At 31.3% G+C, this 22,288-nt stretch overlaps 6 protein-coding genes across 6 annotated transcripts in view; 5 read left to right on the plus strand and 1 right to left on the minus strand.

Moving 5' to 3' along the window:
* The window catches only part of Wnt5 (Wnt oncogene analog 5), a 533,000-nt gene that overhangs the window by 252,248 nt on the left and 258,464 nt on the right, over window positions 1-22,288 (minus strand). The gene's annotated exons all lie outside the window — the stretch shown is intronic.
* Window positions 2,019-3,201, plus strand: LOC142240674 (uncharacterized). Its single transcript, XM_075312377.1, has 3 exons — window positions 2,019-2,249; window positions 2,310-2,624; window positions 2,752-3,201. Exons 1-3 carry the CDS (start codon window positions 2,070-2,072, stop codon window positions 2,950-2,952), a joined length of 696 nt encoding a protein of 231 aa, XP_075168492.1. The 5' UTR covers window positions 2,019-2,069; the 3' UTR covers window positions 2,953-3,201.
* LOC142240981 (uncharacterized) lies at window positions 8,528-9,646 on the plus strand. The gene is made up of 4 exons (XM_075312725.1): window positions 8,528-8,764; window positions 8,829-9,143; window positions 9,291-9,466; window positions 9,530-9,646. The coding sequence occupies exons 1-4, from the start codon at window positions 8,582-8,584 to the stop codon at window positions 9,552-9,554; spliced, it is 699 nt and encodes a 232-aa protein (XP_075168840.1). The 5' UTR covers window positions 8,528-8,581; the 3' UTR covers window positions 9,555-9,646.
* Window positions 12,204-13,078, plus strand: LOC142241007 (uncharacterized). Its single transcript, XM_075312752.1, has 2 exons — window positions 12,204-12,504; window positions 12,624-13,078. The coding sequence occupies exons 1-2, from the start codon at window positions 12,322-12,324 to the stop codon at window positions 12,951-12,953; spliced, it is 513 nt and encodes a 170-aa protein (XP_075168867.1). The 5' UTR covers window positions 12,204-12,321; the 3' UTR covers window positions 12,954-13,078.
* LOC142241017 (uncharacterized) lies at window positions 17,872-18,589 on the plus strand. Its single transcript, XM_075312762.1, has 2 exons — window positions 17,872-18,209; window positions 18,279-18,589. Exons 1-2 carry the CDS (start codon window positions 17,910-17,912, stop codon window positions 18,486-18,488), a joined length of 510 nt encoding a protein of 169 aa, XP_075168877.1. The 5' UTR covers window positions 17,872-17,909; the 3' UTR covers window positions 18,489-18,589.
* LOC142241192 (uncharacterized) lies at window positions 19,955-20,569 on the plus strand. Its single transcript, XM_075312935.1, has 2 exons — window positions 19,955-20,189; window positions 20,262-20,569. Exons 1-2 carry the CDS (start codon window positions 20,007-20,009, stop codon window positions 20,469-20,471), a joined length of 393 nt encoding a protein of 130 aa, XP_075169050.1. The 5' UTR covers window positions 19,955-20,006; the 3' UTR covers window positions 20,472-20,569.

Below are 22,288 nucleotides of genomic sequence, written 5' to 3' on the forward strand. Positions count from 1 at the left end.
TATATAGCCCCCATATAAACCGATCCCCAGATTTGGCTTGCGCAGCTTCTAAGAGAAGAAAATTTCATCCGATCTGGCTGAAATTTGGTACATGGTGTTAGTATATGGTCTCTAACATCTATGCAAAAATTGGTCCACATCGGTCCATAATTATATATAGCCCCCATATAAACCGATCCCCAGATTTGGCTTGCGCAGCCTCTAAGAGAAGTAAATTTCATCCAATCCGTCTGATATTTGGTACATGGTGTTAGTATATGGTCTCTAATGACCATGGAAAATTGGTTCACATCGGAGCATACTTATATATAGCCCCCATATAATCCGATCCCCAGATTTGACCACCGGAGCCCATTGGAAGAGCAAAATTCATCCGATTCGGTTGAAATTTGGTACGTGGTCTTAATATATAGCCCCAAACGCCCACGCAAAAATTGGTTGAAATCGGTCCATAATTATATATAGCCCTCATATAATCCGATCCCCAGATTTGACCACCGGAGCCCCTTGGGATTCGGTTGAAGTTTGGTACGTGATGTTAGTATATGGTATCCAACAACCATGCAGGAATTGGATCATATCAGCCCACAATTATATATAGCCCCCATATAAACCGATCCCCAGATTTGACCTCCGGTGCCTTTTGGAGAAGCAAAATTCATCCGATCTGGTTGAAATTTGGTACGTGGTGGTAGTATATGATATTTAACAACCATGCCAAAAGTGGTCCATATCAGTCCATAATCATATATAGCCCCCATATAAACCGATCCCGAGATTTGGTCTTGGAGCCTCTTGGAGGAGCAAATTTCATCCGAGTCAGTTGAAATGTGGTACATTGTACTAGTATATGGCCGTTAACAACCATGCCTAACTAGGTCCATATCGGTCTAAAGTTATATATAGCCCTCAGATAAATCGATCCCCTATCACACCAAAATTGGTCCATATCAAGTTCGTAATTGTATATAGCCCCCATATAAGCGACACCCATATATTAATTCTGTTTCTCTACGTATCGTGCAAAAAGTCCATATCGATTCGTAATTATTTGTACACTTACCTTTACATACCTTTTTTGTCTAATATATACCACGTATGGACTAAGTCACAATTTAGAAAACGATGTTAAGAAGTTTTAAGATACCACAACTCAAGTAATTCGATTGTGGATGACAGTCTTTCGTAGAAGTTTCTACGCAATCCATGGTGGAGGGTACACAAGATTCGGGCTGGCCGAACTTACGGCCGTAGGTTAGGTTAGGTTGGGAGCCACCGTGCAGTGGTTAGCATGCCCGCCTTGCATACACAAGGTCGTGGGTTCGATTCCTGCTTCGACCGAACACCAAACAGTTTTTCAGCGGTGGATTATCCCACCTCAGTAATGCTGGTGACATTTCTGAGGGTTTCAAAGCTTCTCTAAGTGGTTTCACTGCAATGTGGAACGCCGTTCGAACTCGGCTATAAAAAGGAGGTCCCTTGTCATTGAGCTTAACATGGAATCGGGCAGCACTCAGTGATAAGAGAGAAGTTCACCAATGTGGTATCACAATGGACTGAATAGTCTAAGTGAGCCTAATATATCGGGCTGCCACCTAACCTAACCTAACCTACGGCCGTATATACTTGTTATTTTTTAATTTAAGCAATTGCTAAATTGTATTATTTGTTAATTTTTTAATTGATTACCATTTCAGTTTCAATTAACTCTTTAAACAGAAATATGTTTGTGTGTGTTTTTTTTTCTCTTTTCTGTGCCACAAAGTAGTGATTTTCGGTATTCCTTCCTATTTAATTAAAAGTTCCACACAAAACACATCGACTAACTATCATCATGTACACAAAGGTAGGTTATTAATAGTCGGATCTGACCAATATTAATATGTTTTGTATAATGCCACAAATATTATTCCAAAAGGCTACAATAATTTTAATTGTGTTTTATTTATTTACAATTTATGCCAAGGCACAAAAAAAACTTAAAATCTCCAGATATATAAAAAAAGATTTAAATCATCTCAAATATTTGCATTCAAATATTGAAGGAATCAACGTTAACGGGAGCAACTATGACATTTCGTTATAGCTGGATTTTAGTTGTTTGGATATGTTTCCTATATGGATTAGAAGCAAAGACCCTTACATTTGGACACATTCGTGAAGGCGATACTCCTTTTCGTGCCACCAATATTCTACGTGAATCGAAATGGTTCTCCGCTCATGATATTTTGGTCACACATCCTGCGAAGGTAGATATCATAAAGATCACTGCAATTATTCTTAGCTTAAGTTTTGTATCATTTTTGTAGGGTGCCCTTATTATTAAAACCTTGACTGGTATACGTATAATTGATCATTCCAAAACTGAAGATCAGGCTAAAGTGTCTTTATTGGGAGGAGGACCAGGCTATGAATATTCTAAAATTAGAATAGAATCGCCGTTTCGTTCACCCGTCAATTTGACAATTGAATATTTTGGTTATGCCGATGATGCTGTTCCACCTGTACAAGATTTTGTTTGGGGTAAAATTACTTCAGATGATGTTCTTATCGGTCGTCGAGTGATGGATTTTCCCCTCACAAAAGAATTACATCATACGGAAAAGATTGTGTTTCCCCTTGAGGTAAATTTCGAATAGTGGATATTCCGGGATAAATCAAATATTTCGTTTTGTTCTATCGTGGAATATCCGATTTATTTGATCGACAATTAGTGATTTTCAAATTTTTGTTTTTTTTTCTGAATTTAAGGGCTACACAAATAAAAAGCCATTGAGTGCCATACGTGTTATAGATCGTACTAACAGTATTGCATCTGTAAAATTCATAAGCGGTGGACTGGGTCAAACTCATACCACATTGGTAGTAAAATCGCGACATAAAAAACCTCTTCATATCACCATTGAATACTATGGCCAACATGAACATAATCCTGGATCGAATTCAACATAACTTTATTTTTTTTTTTTTTTGATATTGTTTTATCCCCCACGTTCCGAAATTCGGAATCACAAATCGGAAAAATTTCGTTTAGCCATAGTTTCTTAACCCTGCAACTTTTAAACTTAAACCTTGGTAATATAGTTCTCTTAAATGAGAAGTTCACATTAAAATTGTATTGGAGTCCGAGAGTATCTCTATTTTTCCGTTACACGAAAAATAAATTCTTACGATTTGCAATAAAATTTGGAGTCTCAAAAATTAGGATTTTTTCTTCAAAATATAGTGAAAAAATTTCCTTAGTTTAAACACAAATTATTTTAATTAAATAAATAATCTTTAACTTAACTGAGACATACAATTATAAAAGGCTTCTACCACGTCGGAAAAATAATAAATATGAGCTCAGATTTAAATGTTACCTAGAGTATCTATGAAGCACCAGATAAATGTTAAGGTTAGGTTAAAGTGGCAGCCCGATTAAGATTCAGACTCACTTAGACTATTCAGTCCATTGTGTTAAATAATAAATTCACATTTTTGAAATGACATAAAACTGGCCCTCAGATTGAAACATCTCTTATATCGATAATGTTGTGACCAGAATGGGTTCTGAGTGAAAAAAAAAAAACGATTTATAGGAATCCACCATTTATTTATATTTTCCCCAATATACATGTGATTGAATATAAAGGACATGTTTATTTAGATGAAAAAAATATTCTAGTTAAATGTATGAAATTGTTACGCTATTGTAAATAATTTTTGTGTTGTCCATAAGAAAATCTGCCCTAAAGAGAAAAAATACCAAGAAAATTTGGTTATGTCAGATATTCTAAAGAATTGAGAAATCATTTAATTTAAAATTAACTTAACAAGCATTGTATCCATGGTTGCCACAGTTGATAGAATTCTACCAAAAAATTGTAGATTTTTTACTGTTTGGTAGATTGGTAGAATTCTTGATGTTTTGGTAGTTTTTGCAAAATATTCTTTTTTTTTTTGTCAAAATTTTCTATAAAAATAAAAAAAATTGACAAAATTTCTTATGGAAATAAAATTTAGACAACAATATCTATAGAAATAAAATTGACAAAAGTTTCTAGAGAACTAAAATTTTAACAAAATTTTCTATAGAAATAAAATATAGACAAAATTTTCTACAGAAATAAAATTTTGACAAAATTTTCTATAAAAACAAAATTTTGACAAAAGTTTCTACAGAAATAAAATTTTGACAACATTTTCTATAAAAATAAAAATTTGATAACATTTTCTAACATTTTCTAAAGAAATAAAATTCTGACTAACATTTTCTATAGCATTAAATTTTGAAAAAATTTCCTATAGAAATAAGATTTTGACAAAATTTTTTGTAAACAAAATTTTTATAAACAAATTTTACAAAATTTTCTATAGAGAAAAAAATTTGACTAAATTTTCTATAGAAAAATAATTTTTGACAGGGTTTTCTATAGAAATAAAATTTTGAAAAAATAGGAGATACAAATATTCAGAATTTTCTATAGAAATAAAATTCTATACAAAACAAGATTTTGGCTAAATTTTCTTTAAAAAGAAAAATTTGAAAAAAAAAATTATAAAAATAAAAATTTTACAAAATTTCATATGAAAGGAAATAAAATTTTGTCAAAATTTTCTATAAAAATAAAAAAATTGACAAAATTTCTTATGGAAATAAAATTTAGACAACAATATCTATAGAAATAAAATTGACAAAAGTTTCTACAGAAATAAAATTTTGACAAAATTGTCTATAGAAATAAAATTTTGACAAAATTTTCTAGAGAAATAAAATTTTGACAAAATAGGTATAAAATTTTGAGAAAATTTTCTATAGAAATAAAATGTTGACAAAATGTTCTATAAAATAAAAATTTGATAAAATTTTCTATAAAAATAAAATGTTGACAAAATGTTCTATAGAAATAAAATGTTGATAAAATTTTCTATAAAAATAAAATTCTAACAGCATTTTCTATAGAATTAAATTTTGATTTTGACAAAATTTTCTGTAAACATTTCTTATAAAAAAATTTGACAAAATTTTCTATAGGGAAAAAATTTGACTAAATTTTCTATAGAAAAAGAATTTTTGACAAGGTTTTCTAAAGAAATAAAATTTTGAAAAAATAGGAGATACAACTATTCAGAATTTTCTGTAGAAATAAAATTCTATACAAAACAAGATTTTGGCTAAATTTTCTTTAAAAATAAAATTTGACACAATTTCAAAAGAAATAAATTTTTGTCAAAATTTTCTATAAAAATAAAAAAATTGACAAAATTACTTATGAAAATAAAATTTAGACAAACGTTTCTATAGAAATAAAATTTTGACAAAAGTTTCTACAGAAATAAAATTTTGACAACATTTTCTATAGAAATAAAATTTTGAAAAAATTTTATATAGAAATAACATTTTGACAAAATTTTCTATAGGAATAAAATTTTGACAAAATTTTCTATAAAAATAAAATTTTGACAAAAGTTTCTACAGAAATAAAATTTTGACAACATTTTCTATAAAAATAAAAATTTGATAACATTTTCTATAGAAATAAAATTCTGACAACATTTTCTATAAAATTAAAATTTTGACAAAAAAAAATGTTGACAAAATTTTCTATAGAAATAAAATGATTATTGTTGTTTTTGATCTCAGCTTAAAGCCATGCATTGACTAAACTACAAGTGTAGGTTATATAGGTTAGGTTATATGGCAGCCCGATGTATCAGGCTCACTTAGACTATTCAGTCCATTGTGATACCACAGTGGTGAACTTCTCTCTTATCACTGAGTGCTGCCCGATTCCATGTTAAGCTCAATGACAAGGGACCTCCTTTTTATAGCCGAGTCCGAACGGCGTTCCACATTCCAGTGAAACCACTTAGAGAAGCATTGAAACCCTCAGAAATGTCACCAGCATTACTGAGGTGGGATAATCCACCGCTGAAAAACTTTTTGGTGTTCGGTCGTAGCAGGAATCGAACCCACGACCTTGTGTATGCAAGGCGGGCATGCTAACCATTGCACCACGGTGGCTACAAGTGTAGCTTAACCAACAGAGGAAAATTATGCTTGTCAAATTTATTTGGGCAAATCCCTATAGACTGCAAGATGGTTGGATGTACAGCTGTTTCGGAATTACCACATTCCTCATCAGCATCCTCTACTTGCAGCAAAACTATCAACCAATTATCAGAATAAATTCGGGTAATTCACTCAACCCAAAGTGAAATACACTTGAACTTTCCGAAAAAGGGTTTAATAGTCGGCTACTGCCTAAACAAATTTGCAAGCATATCTCTTTTCCTTTGCCAAACTCAAATCATCGATTTGTATTTAGTTGGCTGGGTTTGTTTTTGAGCGTGCCTCCTCTATCTTCATCCGTTTTGTTTGTTATTGTTGGCTTCTCTTCAATCGTTATTGTTGTTTTTGATCTCAGCTTAAAGCCATGCATTGACTAAACTACAAGTGTAGCTTAACCAACCAAAAAATGATGATAAAATTTTCTATAGAAATAAAATTCTGACAACATTTTCTATAGAATTAAAATTTTGACAAAATTTCCTATAGAAATAAAAATTTAGCAAAATTTTGTATAGAGAAAAAAATACAATTTTGAAAAAATGGGAAATAAAATTCTATAGAAAATAAAATTTTGACAAAATTTTCTTTAAAAATAAAAATTTAACAAAACTTTCTAAACAAATATAAATTTGACAAAATTTCCTATAGAAATAAAATTCTAACAAAATGTTCTATAAAAAAAAATTTGACAAAATTTTCTATAAAAAAGAAAACTAAAATTGTACAAAATTTTCTTTACAAATAAAATTTTCACAAAATTCCTATAGAAATTAAGTATTGACAAAATTTCTATAGAAATAAAATTTTGACAAAATTTACTATAGAAATAAGATTTTGACAAAATTTTCTATAGAAATAAAATTTTGACCTCATATTCTATAGAAATATAATTTTGACAAGATTTTCTATAGCAAATAAATTTTGACAAAATTTTCTATAGAAATAAAATTTTGACAAAATTTTCTATAGAATTAAAATGTTGACAAAATTTTCTATAGAAATATAATTTTGACAAGATTTTCTATAGAAATAAAATTTTGACAAAATTTTCTGCAGAAATAAAATTTTGACAAACTTTTTCTATAGATATAAAATGTAAACATCAAATTGAAAACAAGTATATACGGCCGAAGCTTATGTACCCTCCACCATGGATTGCGTAGAAACTTCTAGTAAAGACTGTCATCCACAATCGGATTACATGGGTTGCGATAACACTTGCTGATGGCAAGCTATCTTAAAACATCCTAACACCGTCTTCTAAATTGTAAGTTAGTCCATACGTGGTATATATTAAACTAAAAAAATGGCCGATTAAATACGTAAATAATTCAGTTTGACAAATTTGTCTATAGAAATAAAATTTTGACAAAATTGTCTATAGAAATAAAATGTTGACAAAATTTTCTATAGAAATAAAATTTTTACAAAATTTTCTATAGAAATAAAATGTTGACAAAATTTCCTATAGAAATAAAATTTTGACAAAATTTTCTATAGAAATAAAATTTTGACAAAATTTTCTATAGAAATAGAATTTTGACAAAAATTTCTATAGAAATAAAATTTTGACAAAATTCCTATAGAAATTAAGTATTGACAAAATTTCTATAGAAATAAAATTTTGACAAAATTTACTATAGAAATAAAATTTTGACAAAATTTTCTATAGAAATAAAATTTTGACCACATTTTCTATAGAAATCAAATTTTGACAAGATTTTCTATAGAAATAAAATTTTGACAAAATTTTCTATAGAAATAAAATTTTCACAAAATTTTCTATAGAAATAAAATTTTTAAAAATATTTTCTATAGAAATAAAATTTTGACAAATTTTTCTATAAAAAATAAAATTTTGACAAATTTTTCTATACAAATAAAATTTTAACAAAATAAAATTTTATAGATTTTTTTGTTTGGTAGTTTTTGGTATAATTTTCTCCAAATATTGGTAGATTATTTTTGGCTCGAGTGGCAACCGTGATTATATCACCATTTCATCGAAAATCACTCAAAGTTACAGATAGCTCAGGGAAGTAATACGATTTACTATTATAGATAAAATAATCTGCATACTTTTAGGGGTACAAGTTGCGGCTTGAAAACATGGTATCAAAAGAAAACAATGCTAATGGTGTAAACGCGATTATATGTTAAGGCACCGTATTCTAAACGGTATTTGTGATTAAAATCTCCAAAACTGTATGGCAGTATTCAATTAAAAATAATTAAAAAGTTGCATATTATAACAAAAAAGTGGCATATCTATGGAATTTAGTGACCCAAACGTATAACTAGAAAATGTGTTAGCTTAACTGTGAAGGGTATTTTAAAGTACGCTCCATTCGATTTTAGGCTTTCCCTATTGAGTTTTATATACTTCTTGATTACCATTTACTGGTCTAGAAATTAATGCAAGAGCACACAAAAACTTCAAATTTCTAGATATATAAAAGATTACCCACTATGACAAATACAGTTTCATTAGAAAATTTGTAGTAAATAATATTACACAGAATTACTATGTTCTTAAAGTTAAGTTGTCTTCTGATTGCATGGTTATGTTTCTTAGATGTAACCGAAACAAAAACTGTCCAGACATTGGGTTACATTCATGAAGGTGAAGAACCTTTTCAATTTACCAAAGTAAGGCATGAAGCGAAATGGCTCCTTAAACATGATATTCTAGTGGTACAACCTGCAGAGGTAAATAAATCAGTAAACAAAAATATCTCATCAATTGCATTAATGCGATTTTGCTGTTTCAAAGGGTAAACGAAATTTTAAAAAATTAACTGCCATACGTATAACTGATTATTCCGATGCTGAAAATCGGGCTACGGTGTCTTTGGTAGAAGGAGGACCAGGTCATACATATTCCACCCTAAGAATAATATCCCCTTTTCGTTCACCGCTTAAACTATTAATTGAATATTTTGGTAATAGCAAAGCGCCTCTTCGACCTGTAGAAGACTTTGTTTGGGGAGAAATTAAACCAGGAGATGTGATGATTGGGCGTCGCATGATTGACACACGACCGGCAGAGGAATTGGAACATGTGGAAAAAATTGTATTTCCTTTAGAGGTAAATATAAAAACACGATAATTCAATTCAAATGAGATATTCCAAACGAAATGAAAATATTTTTATTTGTTTTGGAATATCTGATAAACCATTTCGAGGTATTGACTTTAATTGTTTAATGTTGTTTAATGTTTTTCACAATTCAAGGGTCAAACAAATAACAAAACATTGAGTGCCATACGTTTTGTTGATCGTACTAACACCGTGGCATCTGTAAATTATAACAGTGGTGGACCTGGTCATACTTTCGCCAATATGATAGTGCGATCACGTTTTAAAACACCTCTACATATGACCGTTGAATACTATTCCTCCAAAAATGAGTAGCCTTTGGTAAAATAAATATAATTTTTTGTTGTTATTTTTTCTTTTATTTGTGTATATAGACCGGGCAACACCTGGAGACCTTAGAATAAAAATATTCACAAATGAACTAGCTCTATGAGGAAGGTCTCCTTGCAATACATCCCCACAAATAAAACCGAAATATTTCCCCAATTTTATCTACAGAGAGCAATTGCAGCGAATTATTGAGCAATTATTTCATATTTTGTGGATTTATTTAATTGATAATTCAGTTTGAGTTTATTCATTCTTAAATAAAACATCATTAGGAAATATGTTAAGTCCCCATGGAAAAAATCCCCAAAAGTAAAAATGAAATAAGTCCCCAAGTTGGTATGGAGAGAAGGTTAGGTTAGGTATAGTAGCAGCCCGATGTATCAGGCTCACTTAGACTATTCAGTACATTGTGATACCACATTGGTGAACTACTCTCTTATCACTGAGTGCTGCCCGATTCTATGTTAAGCTCAATGACAAGGGACCTCTTTTTTATAGCCGAGTCCGAACGGCGTTCCACATTGCAGTGTGATACCACATTGGTGAACTTCTCTCTTATCACTGAGTGCTGCCCGATTCTATGTTAAGCTCAATGACAAGGGACCTCCTTTTTATAGCCGAGTCCACTTAGAGAAGCTTTGAAACCCTCAAAAATGTCACCAGCATTACTGAGGTGGGATAATCCACCGCTGAAAAACTTTTTGGTGTTCGGTCGAAGCAGGAATCGAACCCACGACCTTGTGTATGCAAGGCGGGCATGCTAACCATTGCACCACGGTGGTATACAGAGAAAACTAACCACGATTTTTGGACAGTTGTTCAGGTTTTAGGGATTTATTTCATTTTTAATTTAGGAAGCGATCCGGCCGAAATTTGGAACATGGTGTTAGTATATGGTCTCTAACAACTATGCAAAAATTGGTCCACATCGGTCCATAATTATATAGCCCCCATATAAACCGATCCCCCGATTTTGCTCGCGGAGCCTCTAAGAGAAGAAAATTTCATCCGATCCACCTGAAATTTGGTACATGGTGTTAATATATGGTCTCTAACAACCATGGAAAAATCGTCCACATCGGTCCATAAATATATGTGGGGGCTACGTATATTTATGGATATAAACCGATCCCCAGATTTGACGTCCGGAGCCACGTGAATGAACAAAATTCATCTGATTCGGTTGAAATTTGGTACGTGGTGTTAGTATATGGTCTCTAACAACCATTCGAAAATTGGCCCATACCGGTCTTAATTATATATAACCCCCATTTAAACCGATCCCCAGATTTGACCTCCGAAACTATTGGCGGAGCCAAATACATCCTATCCGGTTGAAATTTGATACGTGGTGAAATTTGGTACATTGCGCTAGTATATGGCCGCTAACACCCATGCCAAAATTGGTCCATATCGGTCTATAGTTATATATAGCCGATCCTCAAAAATAATCTACCAAATTTTTATTTCTATAGAAAAATTTGTCAAAATTTTATTACTATAGAAAATGTTGTCAAAATTGTATAACTATAGAAAATGTTGTCAAGATTTTATTTTTATACAAAATTTTGTCAAACTTTTATTTCTACAGAAAATTTTGTGATAATTTTATTACTATATAAAATTCTGTCAAGATTTTATTTCTATAGAATTTTTTTTTCAAATTTTTATTTCTATAGAAAATTTTGTCAAAATTGTATTTCTATAGAACATTTTGTCAAACTGAATTATATACGTATTTAATCGGCTTTTTATTGTTTAATATATACCCCGTATGGACTAACTTACAATTGAGAAGACGGTGTTAAGAAGTCTTAAGATACCTTGCCATCGGCAAGTGTTACCGCAACCCAAGTAATTCGATTGTGGATGACAGTCTTTAGTACAATCCATGGTGGAGGGTACGTAAGATTCGGCCTGGCCGAACTTACGGCCGTATATACTTGTTTTTTGATTGGTACAAGTAATTTTTGAGTTTTCAGTGTATGTCAAAAAATAACACAAATGTCGCTTATTATCGGGAAATGACCTAAAGATACTATTGAAGCCCTGAGCAAACAAACACTTCGGCCGCAAGATTTTGAGAAAATTAATTTAGTGAAAAATATTCCAATTGGTAGTGAGTATAACTTAACTGACATTTTTCTTAAAGGTGAGTATTAAGTTCGAGTTTAGCCGCCAATTTTCACTAAAGTGAAAACTAAAGCAGTAGTTTGTATTCCGTAAAATGGATTATTAAAGAAAAGTAATCGTGAAAAAATGACGATTTTAGCGGCTAAACTCGAACTTAATACCCACCTTAAAGCTACAATAAAAGCCTACGAAAAATTCGTCGATTATCCGACTTAAATTTATAAGCTGTATTTTGATTACAATAATACAAGGACACTGAATTTTATAAAAAATACTGGCTTTCATATTAGTAATAGGTTCAATCTCTGCTTTGACTGGACACCAAAAACGTTTGTCAGCTTTGGATTTTCCCCTCTTAGCAATGCTGGTAACATTTCTGACTGTTTCAAAGTTTCTCTAAGTGATCACTAAACCTAGCCTATCCCCTAAAATCTAGGTTACATAATTCTTACTCTCAATAACACTTTTTAGTGTAATATGCATTTCCCTGCGATTGCAACTTGCTTAATTATTATTCCGTGCAAATAATAAAAATGGCATAATAATATCTAGAAATTTCGAGAGGTAACGCATACATTTACTTTACCACATAAAAGTAAGAAACACAAACGCTTATCAACCTTCTACCGTAACTGAAGGTTAATTATAAGCCGAGTGCAAATAGAAAAACAAAAAAAAAACAAAACATTTTTACAAAGACAATATGGTCACCACGCATATCCCTTTAATATTTGGTTTAATTTTAAACTTGGCCGGTATAGCTTCAGCAAAAAATGAACTTTGGGGTCGTATAGCTCCTGGTGATATTCTTGTTGGACGTGATGAAATTGATCGAGATTCTCCCTGGCTTTCGAGAAACAGAGAGTATATAGAATATCCTCCAAAGGTAAACAAAAAATTATATATATAAAAAAGTGGCCAAAAAAAGCATCATTATTAAAAAAATACAATAGCTTTTCATAATTTAAATTCTTAAATTAAGTAAATTGTAATTTTCATTATCAGCTAGATGTTGGACCGTTAAGTGCTATACGTGTGATTGATCGTGCAGACCATCCGGACTATGCTACTGCCACATTGAAGAGTGGCGGCCCTGCCCATAGTTTTGCTTCCATTAGATTATTATCAAAACTGCGTAAACCCATACACATGACTATTGAATACTATATTCCTGCTCAAAATGCCCTTCTTGGCCACAATGTCCCCACCGAGAGTCCAAAAATACAACCCACAGGAAAGCAGAGCCCACAGGAAGCTAATCAAATGGCTACTACTACTACTCAGACAGCCGTTACACCTATTCAAGGTATACCTCCTTTCCGTCGCATTTTGTAAACTTGATTTGGAATGTATACAATTATCAGATAGTGCAAATGCATTTGCCCTGATGCAACGCTCCCAATATTTCTTTATATTGCAAATCTTAATAAAAATAAAAATAAATTGACTGAAAACAACAACTATTATACAAAAATTAATTTAAGAAATTAGTGAACCATGTTAAATTCATCGCTTCTGTGTCGATTTTGCACCACTTCCGTATCCAAAAAGAACATTTTGTTTGGCGACGTTTTTTTGTTTTGTCTGCTGCGGTTTAAATGGAATTTCTCCAATCATGGAAATGATATCAATCATCATCTCCAATTGATCCAATTAAAAACTACACTTAAAAATAAAATTACAATTGATATATAATTAAAATTGAAATTATAATATAATTAAAATTAAAACTAAAATGAATACTATAAACATGTATATACGGTAGTAAGTCGGCCAGGCTGAATCTTATGGACCCTCCACCATGGATTGCATAGAAACTTGTACTAAAAACTGTCATCCACTATCGAATTAACATACTTGCGGTAACACTTGCCGAAGGCAAGGTATCTTAAAACTTCTTAACAACGTCTTCTCAATTGTTAGTCCATACGGGTATATATTGAACAAAAAAATGCCGATTGAATACGTAAATAATTCAGTTTGACAAAATTTTCTATAGAAATAAAATTTTGACAAAATTTTCTATAGAAATACAATTTTGACAAAATTTTCTATAGAAATAAAATTTTGACAAAATTTTTTATAGAAATAAAATTTTGACAAAATTTTCTATAGAAATAAAATTTTGACAAAATTTTCTATAGAAATAAAATTTTGACAAAATTTTCTATAGAAATAAAATTTTGACAAAATTTTCTATAGAAATAAAATTTTGACAAAATTTTCTATAGAAATACAATTTTGACAAAATTTTCTATAGAAATAAAATTTTGACAAAATTTTCTATAGAAATAAAATTTTGACAAAATTGTCTATAGAAATAAAATTTTGACAAAATTTTCTATAGAAATAAAATTTTGACAAAATTTTCTATAGAAATAAAATTTTGACAAAATTTTCTATAGAACTAAAATTTTGACAACATTTTCTATAGAAATAAAATGTTGACAAAATTTTCTATAGAAATAAAATTTTGACAACACTTTCTTTAAAAATAAAATTGTGACAAAATTTTCTATAGAATAAAATTTTGACAAAATTTTCTATAGAAATAAAATTTTGACAAAATTTTCTATAGAAATAAAATTTTGACAAAATTTTCTATAGAAATAAAATTTTGACAAAATTTTCTATAGAAATAAAATTTTGACAAAATTTTCTATAGAAATAAAATTTTGACAAAATTTTCTATAGAAATAAAATTTTGACAAAATTTTCTATAGAACTAAAATTTTGACAAAATTTTCTATAGCTATAAAATGTTGAAAAAATTGTCTGTAGTAATAAAATGTTGACAAAATTTTCTATAGAAATAAAATTTGGACAAAATTTTCTATAGAAATAAAATCTTTGCAAAATTTGTTATAGAAATAAAATTTTGACAAAATTTTCTATAGAAATACAATTTTGGAAGATTATTTTTGGGGATCGGCTATATATAACTATAGACCGATATGAACCAATTTTGGCATAGTTGTTAGGTTAAGTTAGTGGTAGCCCGATGTATCAGGCTCACTTAGACTATTCAGTCCATTGTGATAATGTGATGATGGCATAGTTGTTAGCGGTCATATACTAGCGCAATGTACCAAATTTCACCACGTACCAAATTTCAACCGGATCGGATGAATTTTTCTGCTCCAAGAGCTCCGTAGGTCAAATCTGGGAATCGGTTTAAATGGGGGTTATATATAATAAAGACCGGTATGGACCAATTTTTGTATGGTTCTCAGAGACCATATACTAACACCATGTACCAAATTTCAAGCGGATGGGGTGAATTTTGCTCTTCCAAGGGGCTGCGGATGCCAAACCTGGGGATCGGTTTATATGAGGCTACATATAATTACGGACCAATTCATGGTTATTAGAGACCGCATACTAACACCACGTACCAAATTTCAACCGAATCAGATGAATTTTGCTCATCCATGAGGCTCCAGAGGTCAAATCTGGGGATCGGTTTATATGGGGGCTATATATAATTATGGACCGATGTGGACCAATTTTTATATGGTTGTTAGAGACCATGTACTAACCCCAGTTACCAAATTTCAGCCGGATTGGATGAAATTGTTTCTCTTAGAGGCTCCGCAAGCCAAATCGGGGGATCAGTTTATATGGGGGCTATATATAATTATGGACCGATGTGGACCAATTTTTGCGTAGTTGTTAGAGACCATATACTTACACCATGAACCTAATTTCAGCCAGATCGGATGAAATTTGCTGCTCTTAGACGATCCGCAAGCCAAATCTGGGGATCGGTTTATATGGGGTCTACATATAATTATGGTCCGATATGGACCAATTTTTGCATGGTTGTTAGAGACCATATACTAACACCATGTACCAAATTTCAGCCGAATCGGATGAGTTTTGGTGATGGGGGATATATATAATTATGGACCGATGTGGACCAATTTTTGCAAGGTTATTAGAGATCATATACTAACACCATGTACCAAATGTCATCCGGATCGGATGAAATTGTTTCTCTTAGAGGCTCCGCAAGCCTATATATAATTATGGGGGCTATATATAATTATGGACCGATGTGAACCAATTTTTGCGTAGTTGTTGGAGACCATATACTTACACCATGAACTTAATTTCAGCCGGATCGGATGAAATTTGCTTCTCTTAGAGGATCCGTAAGCCAAACCTGGGGATCGGTTTAAATGAGGGCTATATATAATTATGAACCGATGTGGACCAATTTTTGCGTAGTTGTTAGAGACCATATACTTACACCATGAACCAAATTTCAGCCGGATCGGATGAAATTTGCTTCTCTTAGAGGCTCCGCAAGCCAAATCTGGGGATCGGTTTATATGGGAGCTATATATCGGTTAGGTTAGGTTAGGTTAGGTTAGGTGGCAGCCCGTATCAGGCTCACTTAGACTATATTATACCACATTGGTTAACTTCTCTCTTATTTCTGAGTGCTGCCCAATTCCATGTTAAGCTCAATGACAAGGGACGTCCTTTTTATAGCCGAGTCCGAACGGCGTTCCACATTTCAGTGAAAACACTTAGAGAAGCTTTGAAACCCTCAGAAATGTCACCAGCATTACTGAGGTGGGATAATCCACCGCTGAAAATCTTTTGGTATGGGGTCTACATATAATTATGAACCGATGTGGACCAAGTTTTGCATGGCTGTTAGAGGACATATATATACACCACGTACCGAATTTTAACCGGATCGGATGAAATTTGCTCTTCCAAGAGGATCGGCAAGCAAAATCTGGGACCGATTTTAGCGAGAATATTAGAAACCATATACTGACACCAGGTATGAAATTTCAACCAGATCGGATGAAATTTTTTCTCCTAGAGCCTCCGCAAGTCAAATCTGGGGGTCTGTTTATATGGAGGCTATACGTAAAAGTGGTCCGATATGGCCCATTTGCAATACCATCCGACCTACATGAATAACAGCTACTTGTGCCAAGTTTCAAGTCGATATCTTGTTTCGTTCGGAAGTTAGGTCTTAGACCAATATTTCGATGTGTTACAAACGGAATGACAAAGTTAATATACCCCCATCTTATGGTGGAGGGTATAATAACTAAAAAGTACAAATAGAAAGCCAGCACCTATCGAGGGTGTGAGGTATCAGGAGAAAGGGCGTGTCATGGCTAAAAGGTTTTTATATTGAATACAAATCCAGAAATTTGTGTTTTGTCCAATTTTATGCAAAAATGCAAACTACGTCCGAAATATAAAGAAAAATATCCCACTGTGCAAAACTGCCCAGGATATTTTGGCATCAGGAGAAAGGTCGTAATGTGTACTTTCTGGCTATATAATGTGTACTATCGCTATATTCGAAAGCAATCCAGTAAATTGTGTTTTATCCAATTTAATGGAAAAGTACTAAAGTACACGTCACACCCTTTCTCCTGATACCAAAATATCCTGGGCAGGATTGCACAGTGGGTCAGTTTTCTTAATATTTCTATCATAGTTCGTAATTTCCTATTAACTTGAATAAAACACAATTTTCTGGATTGATTTCGAATATAGAGAAATAATTAGCCATAAACTACACGTCACGCCCTTTCTCCCGATACCAAAATATCCTGGGCAGGATTGCACAGTGGGGCATTTTTCCTTATATTAGTCCATCCAAGTTAGCATTTTTCCATTAAATTGGATAAAACACAATTTTCTGGATTGTTTTCGAATATAGCCAGAAAGTACACGTTACGACCTTTCTCCTGATGCCAAAATATCCTGGGCAGTTTTGCACAGTGGCCTGAATTTATAAAAATTAAGGATCGATAAGTGCGGTTTTATTTCTACAAAATGTCAATCGTTATTGTGTTTTTGATCTATGTGACCTTAACCTAACCTAACCTAGACCTTTATTATGGCATCAAATTGGTCGCTTAGTTAATTTATTATTGGTCAAAAGTAGTCAAAATATATACAACAATTTTTTGGTCGCCTTAGCATAACTCAATTAATCCATTTATCTATTAATCCATTTATCTATTTACAATTTATCTTCACGCACATCGGACATCGCTAAATCAACTCAGAATTTAATTCTAAGACGATCAGTATACTAAACAATGGGTCTCAGACTTTTCCTTCTTGGCGTTACATACCAAAGCACAAACTTATTATACCCTGTACCACAGTACTGTTGAAGGGTATAATTAAAACATTGTAGATTTTACCACGAAGCCAGCTATCTATATTACCATGCAAAACTATGGCCATAGAAACAAAATTTTTTTGTTTTCCTATAACACATATCTAATCACGTTGAAAATATTCATGGCTGTGACATTTGAGATCGCAATGCATAATAATGACAACTCGGGAAGGTACTCTATTTCAAATGGATATCCTATAAAAATGCAAAGTAAAAAAGTCAATACATTAGTTTTCAATAAAATGTCTCTTCTTCGCACTCTTGCTGCAATTCTCGCCTTAACTGTGGCCGTTGCATATGCCAAAACTCAAACGTGGGGAGTTATTACGCCTTCAGATGTTCTAATTCATAAAACGAATATCGCAGCACCAATGAATAAACAGGGTAAAAATGTTATTGCTTATGATGACTTTCCAGGACGAGTAAGTATCGCTAAAATTTTGCAGAAGCATAACACGATTTGATCGTATCGTCATCATTTGCAATTCTAGGGAAAAAAGAATCCTTATCCATTGACGGCAATAAAGGTAATTGATAATTTAACTGGCCCTCGAGAGTCCGAAGTGACTTTGAGAAAAGGAGGATTAAATCATTTGAACTCTACAGTGGAAGTAAAATCAAAACTATATCAACCAATTGATGTAACCATTTTGTACTATGCCAAACGAGATCCTAAAGTACGAAATCAATATATACAATGAGCAAGTTGAAATTTCAATAAAATTATGAAATTAGAAATTTCTGTAAATTCATGAACTGACACTGATAAAAAAAAATATAAATATATTTTCTCAAGTTGAAATTTGTATTTTCACTATTTTAGCATGTAGTTAAAAAAACAAAAAATTAAATTTGAGGAAAACTGTTACCCAAGCAAAAATAGTTTCCTACGGACCAAAATTTGGATAATTGAAATTTTCCTTTGCTATTAAGGGTTAAGAGTAAATAAATCCAATTAATGGCATCCCTTGATGATTGTCTCACATATGTTTTATTTTTGATGTGTTACAACCCAGCAAAAAAAGCGTCGCCAAAAAAGTAATGAAAATATTCCTTTTGACACAGAAGCGATGAATTTAACATGGGCTAGTCATAGGACGGATATCCACCATTTCAATAGCCGTTGCACTGAATTTGAATCACTTTTTAGGACATTATCCGAATTCAGTGTTTTGGATGTGAAGTGAGAAATTTTGCGATATTTTGCCAAATAAATAATTTTCATAATTTTTTATGATTTTTAGTGAATTCTAACGCTTGTCTGAAACATTTGACTTTAAATATTTTCAAAAATTCGCAATTTTTCTGGAATGGACTTATCCACAAAATTTAAATAATATGTACTATATTATTAATTATTACTCTGCTTTTAATCCATTTGAAACCAAAAAAAAAAGTTAAAATTACACACAAAAAAATTTCACGAAAATTTTTCCAATTAAAATTTTAATTGAGTTTTAAAAAATATTCAATTAAAAATTTAATTGATTCAACAAATTTTTTAATTGAAACAAAAATCAATCACAAAAATAATAGTATCAATTAATTTTTTAATTGGATCAATTAACTTTTTAATTGACCTTCAATTAATTTTTTAATTGATACTATCATTTCTGTGATTGAAGACATTTCAATTAAAAATTAATTGGATCAACTAATTTCGTGATTGAATCAGAAATTTTTTTTTGTGTACCCATTAAAAATAAGACAAAAGTGAGTTATAAAAATTTGAATTAAAATAACTTTCGGTATAGTTAAAATAAAGAACATCTTTGGGAGGATATTTTTGGAAGTGCTTTTAAAATTGTAACTTTAGAAGAACTTGAATTTTTTTTTGCTGGGAAACGGAATGACAAAGTTAATAGAACCCCCTCCCCACCCATATAAAAATGAAAAATTAAAACAAAAAAATTATTTTCATTCGATTATTCCTTTCCATATTTTTGTTTATACATATTTTTGTAGATTTTATGACAAAGCCTGCTATCAATATTACCATGCACAACTCTGGACTCTGGAAACAATTTTTTTTTTGTTTTCCTATAACACATATCTAATCAAGTTAAAAATATTCATGGCTGTGACATTTGAGATCGCAATGCATAATAATGACAACTCGGGCAATTACTCTATTTCCAATGGATATCCCATAAAAAGGCCCAGTAAAAAAAATCAGTGCATTAATTTTCAATTTGGTATTCTTAGCGTTAGTAAAAAAAATGTCTCTTGTACGCACGCTTGCTGCAATTCTGTCCTTAACTGTGGCCGTAGTATATTCCAAAACTCAAACGTGGGGAGTTATAATGCCTACAGATGTTCTAATTCATAAAACGAATATAGCAGCACCGATAAATAAACAGGGTCAACAAAAGGTTATTGCTTATGATGACTTTCCAGGACGAGTAAGTATCGCGCCAAAAATTGTGCAAAAGCATAACACGATTTGATCGTATCATCATCATTTGCAATTTTAGGGAAAAAAGAATCCTTATCCATTGACGGCAATAAAGGTCATTGATCATTTAACTGGTGATAAAGTGTCCGAAGTGACATTGAGAAAAGGTGGATTGAATCGCTTGAATTCTACGTTGGAAATAAAATCAAAACACAATCAACCACTTAACGTAACCATTTTGTACTATGCCAGACGTGATCCCAAAGTAGGAAATCAATACATACAATGAGCCCAGTGAAATTTTGATAGAATAATGAAATCCGAATTTTTCGGTAAATTCATGAACTGACACTGATAAAAAATAAATGTATTTTTCTCAAGTTGAAATTTGTATTTTCGTTATTTCAGTTTGTAGCAATTTGAGAAAAACTGCTTCCCAAGCACACAATAATTTCGTACACACAAAAAAAAATTTTTTTTTTTTTATTCAATCACTAAATTAATTAATTCAATTAATTTTTTAATTGAAATGTCTTCAATCACAGAAATGGTATAAATTAAAAAATTAATTGATGGTCAATTAAAAAATTAATTGATACCATTAATTTTTGTGATTAATTTTTGTTTCAATTAAAAAAATTGTTGAATCAATTAAATTCAGTTCGACAAAATTTTCTATAGAAATAAAATCTTGCCAAAATTTTTTATAGTACTAAAATTTTGACAAAAATTTTCTATAGAAATAAAATCTTGCCAAAATTTTGCATAGTACTAAAATTTTGACAAAATTTTCTATAGAAATAAAATTTTGACAAAATTTTCTATAGAAATAAAATTTTGACAAAATTTTCTATAGAAATAAAATTTTGACAAAATTTTCTATAGAAAAAAAATGTTGACAAAAATTTTCTATAGAAATAAAATTTTGATAAAATTTTGTATAGTAATAAAATTTTGATAAAATTTTCTATAGAAATAAAATTTTGACAAAATTTTCTATAGAAATAAAATTTTGACAAAATTTTCTATAGAAAAAAAATGTTGACAAAAATTTTCTATAGAAATAAAATTTTGATAAAATTTTGTATAGTAATACAATTTTGACAAAATTTTTTATAAAAAAAAAACTTGACAAAATTTACTATAGTAATAAAATTTTGACAACATTTTCTATAGTAATAAAATTTTGACAAATTTTTCTATAGAAATAAAAATTTGGTAGATTATTTTTGGGGATCGGCTATATATAACTATAGACCGATATTGACCAATTTTGGCATGGTTGTTAGCGGCCATATACTAGCGCAATGTACCAAATTTCACCACGTACCAAATTTCAACCGGATCGGATGAATTTTGCTCCTCCAAGAGCTCCGGAGTTCAAATCTGGGGATCGGTTTAAATGAGGGTTATATATAATTAAGACCGGTATGGACTAAGTTTTGAATGGTTGTTAGAGACCATATACTAACACCACATACCAAATTTCAACCGAATCGGATGAAATTTGCTTCTCTTAGAGGCTCCGCAAGCCAAATCGGGGGATCGGTTTATATGGTGGCTATATATAATTATGGACCGATGTGGATCAATTTTTCCATGGTTGTTAGAGACCATATACTAACACCACATACCAAATTTCAACCGAATCGGATGAAATTTGCTTCTCTTAGAGGCTCCGCAAGCCAAATCGGGGGATCGGTTTATATGGGGGCTATATATAATTATAGACCGATATGGACCAATTTTTTTATAGTTGTTAAAGACCATATGCTTACACCATGTACCAAATTTCAGCGGAATCGGATAAAATTTGCTTCTTTTAGAGGCTCCGCAAGCCAAATCTGCGGATCGGTTTATATGCGGGCTATATATAATTATGGGGCGATGTGGACCCATTTTTGCATGGTTGTTAGAGACCATATACTAAAACCATGTACCAAATTTCATCCGGAATTTTGCTCCTCCAAGAGGCTCTGAAAGCCAAATCTGAGCGTCGGCTTATATGGGGGCTATACGTAAAAGTGGTCCGATATGGCCCATTTGCAATACCGTCCGACCTACATCAATAACAACTACTTGTGCCAAGTTTCAAGTCGATAAATT

Source organism: Haematobia irritans, chromosome 5 (genome assembly GCF_050003625.1).
Source record: "Haematobia irritans isolate KBUSLIRL chromosome 5, ASM5000362v1, whole genome shotgun sequence".
Classification (NCBI taxonomy): domain Eukaryota; kingdom Metazoa; phylum Arthropoda; class Insecta; order Diptera; family Muscidae; genus Haematobia; species Haematobia irritans.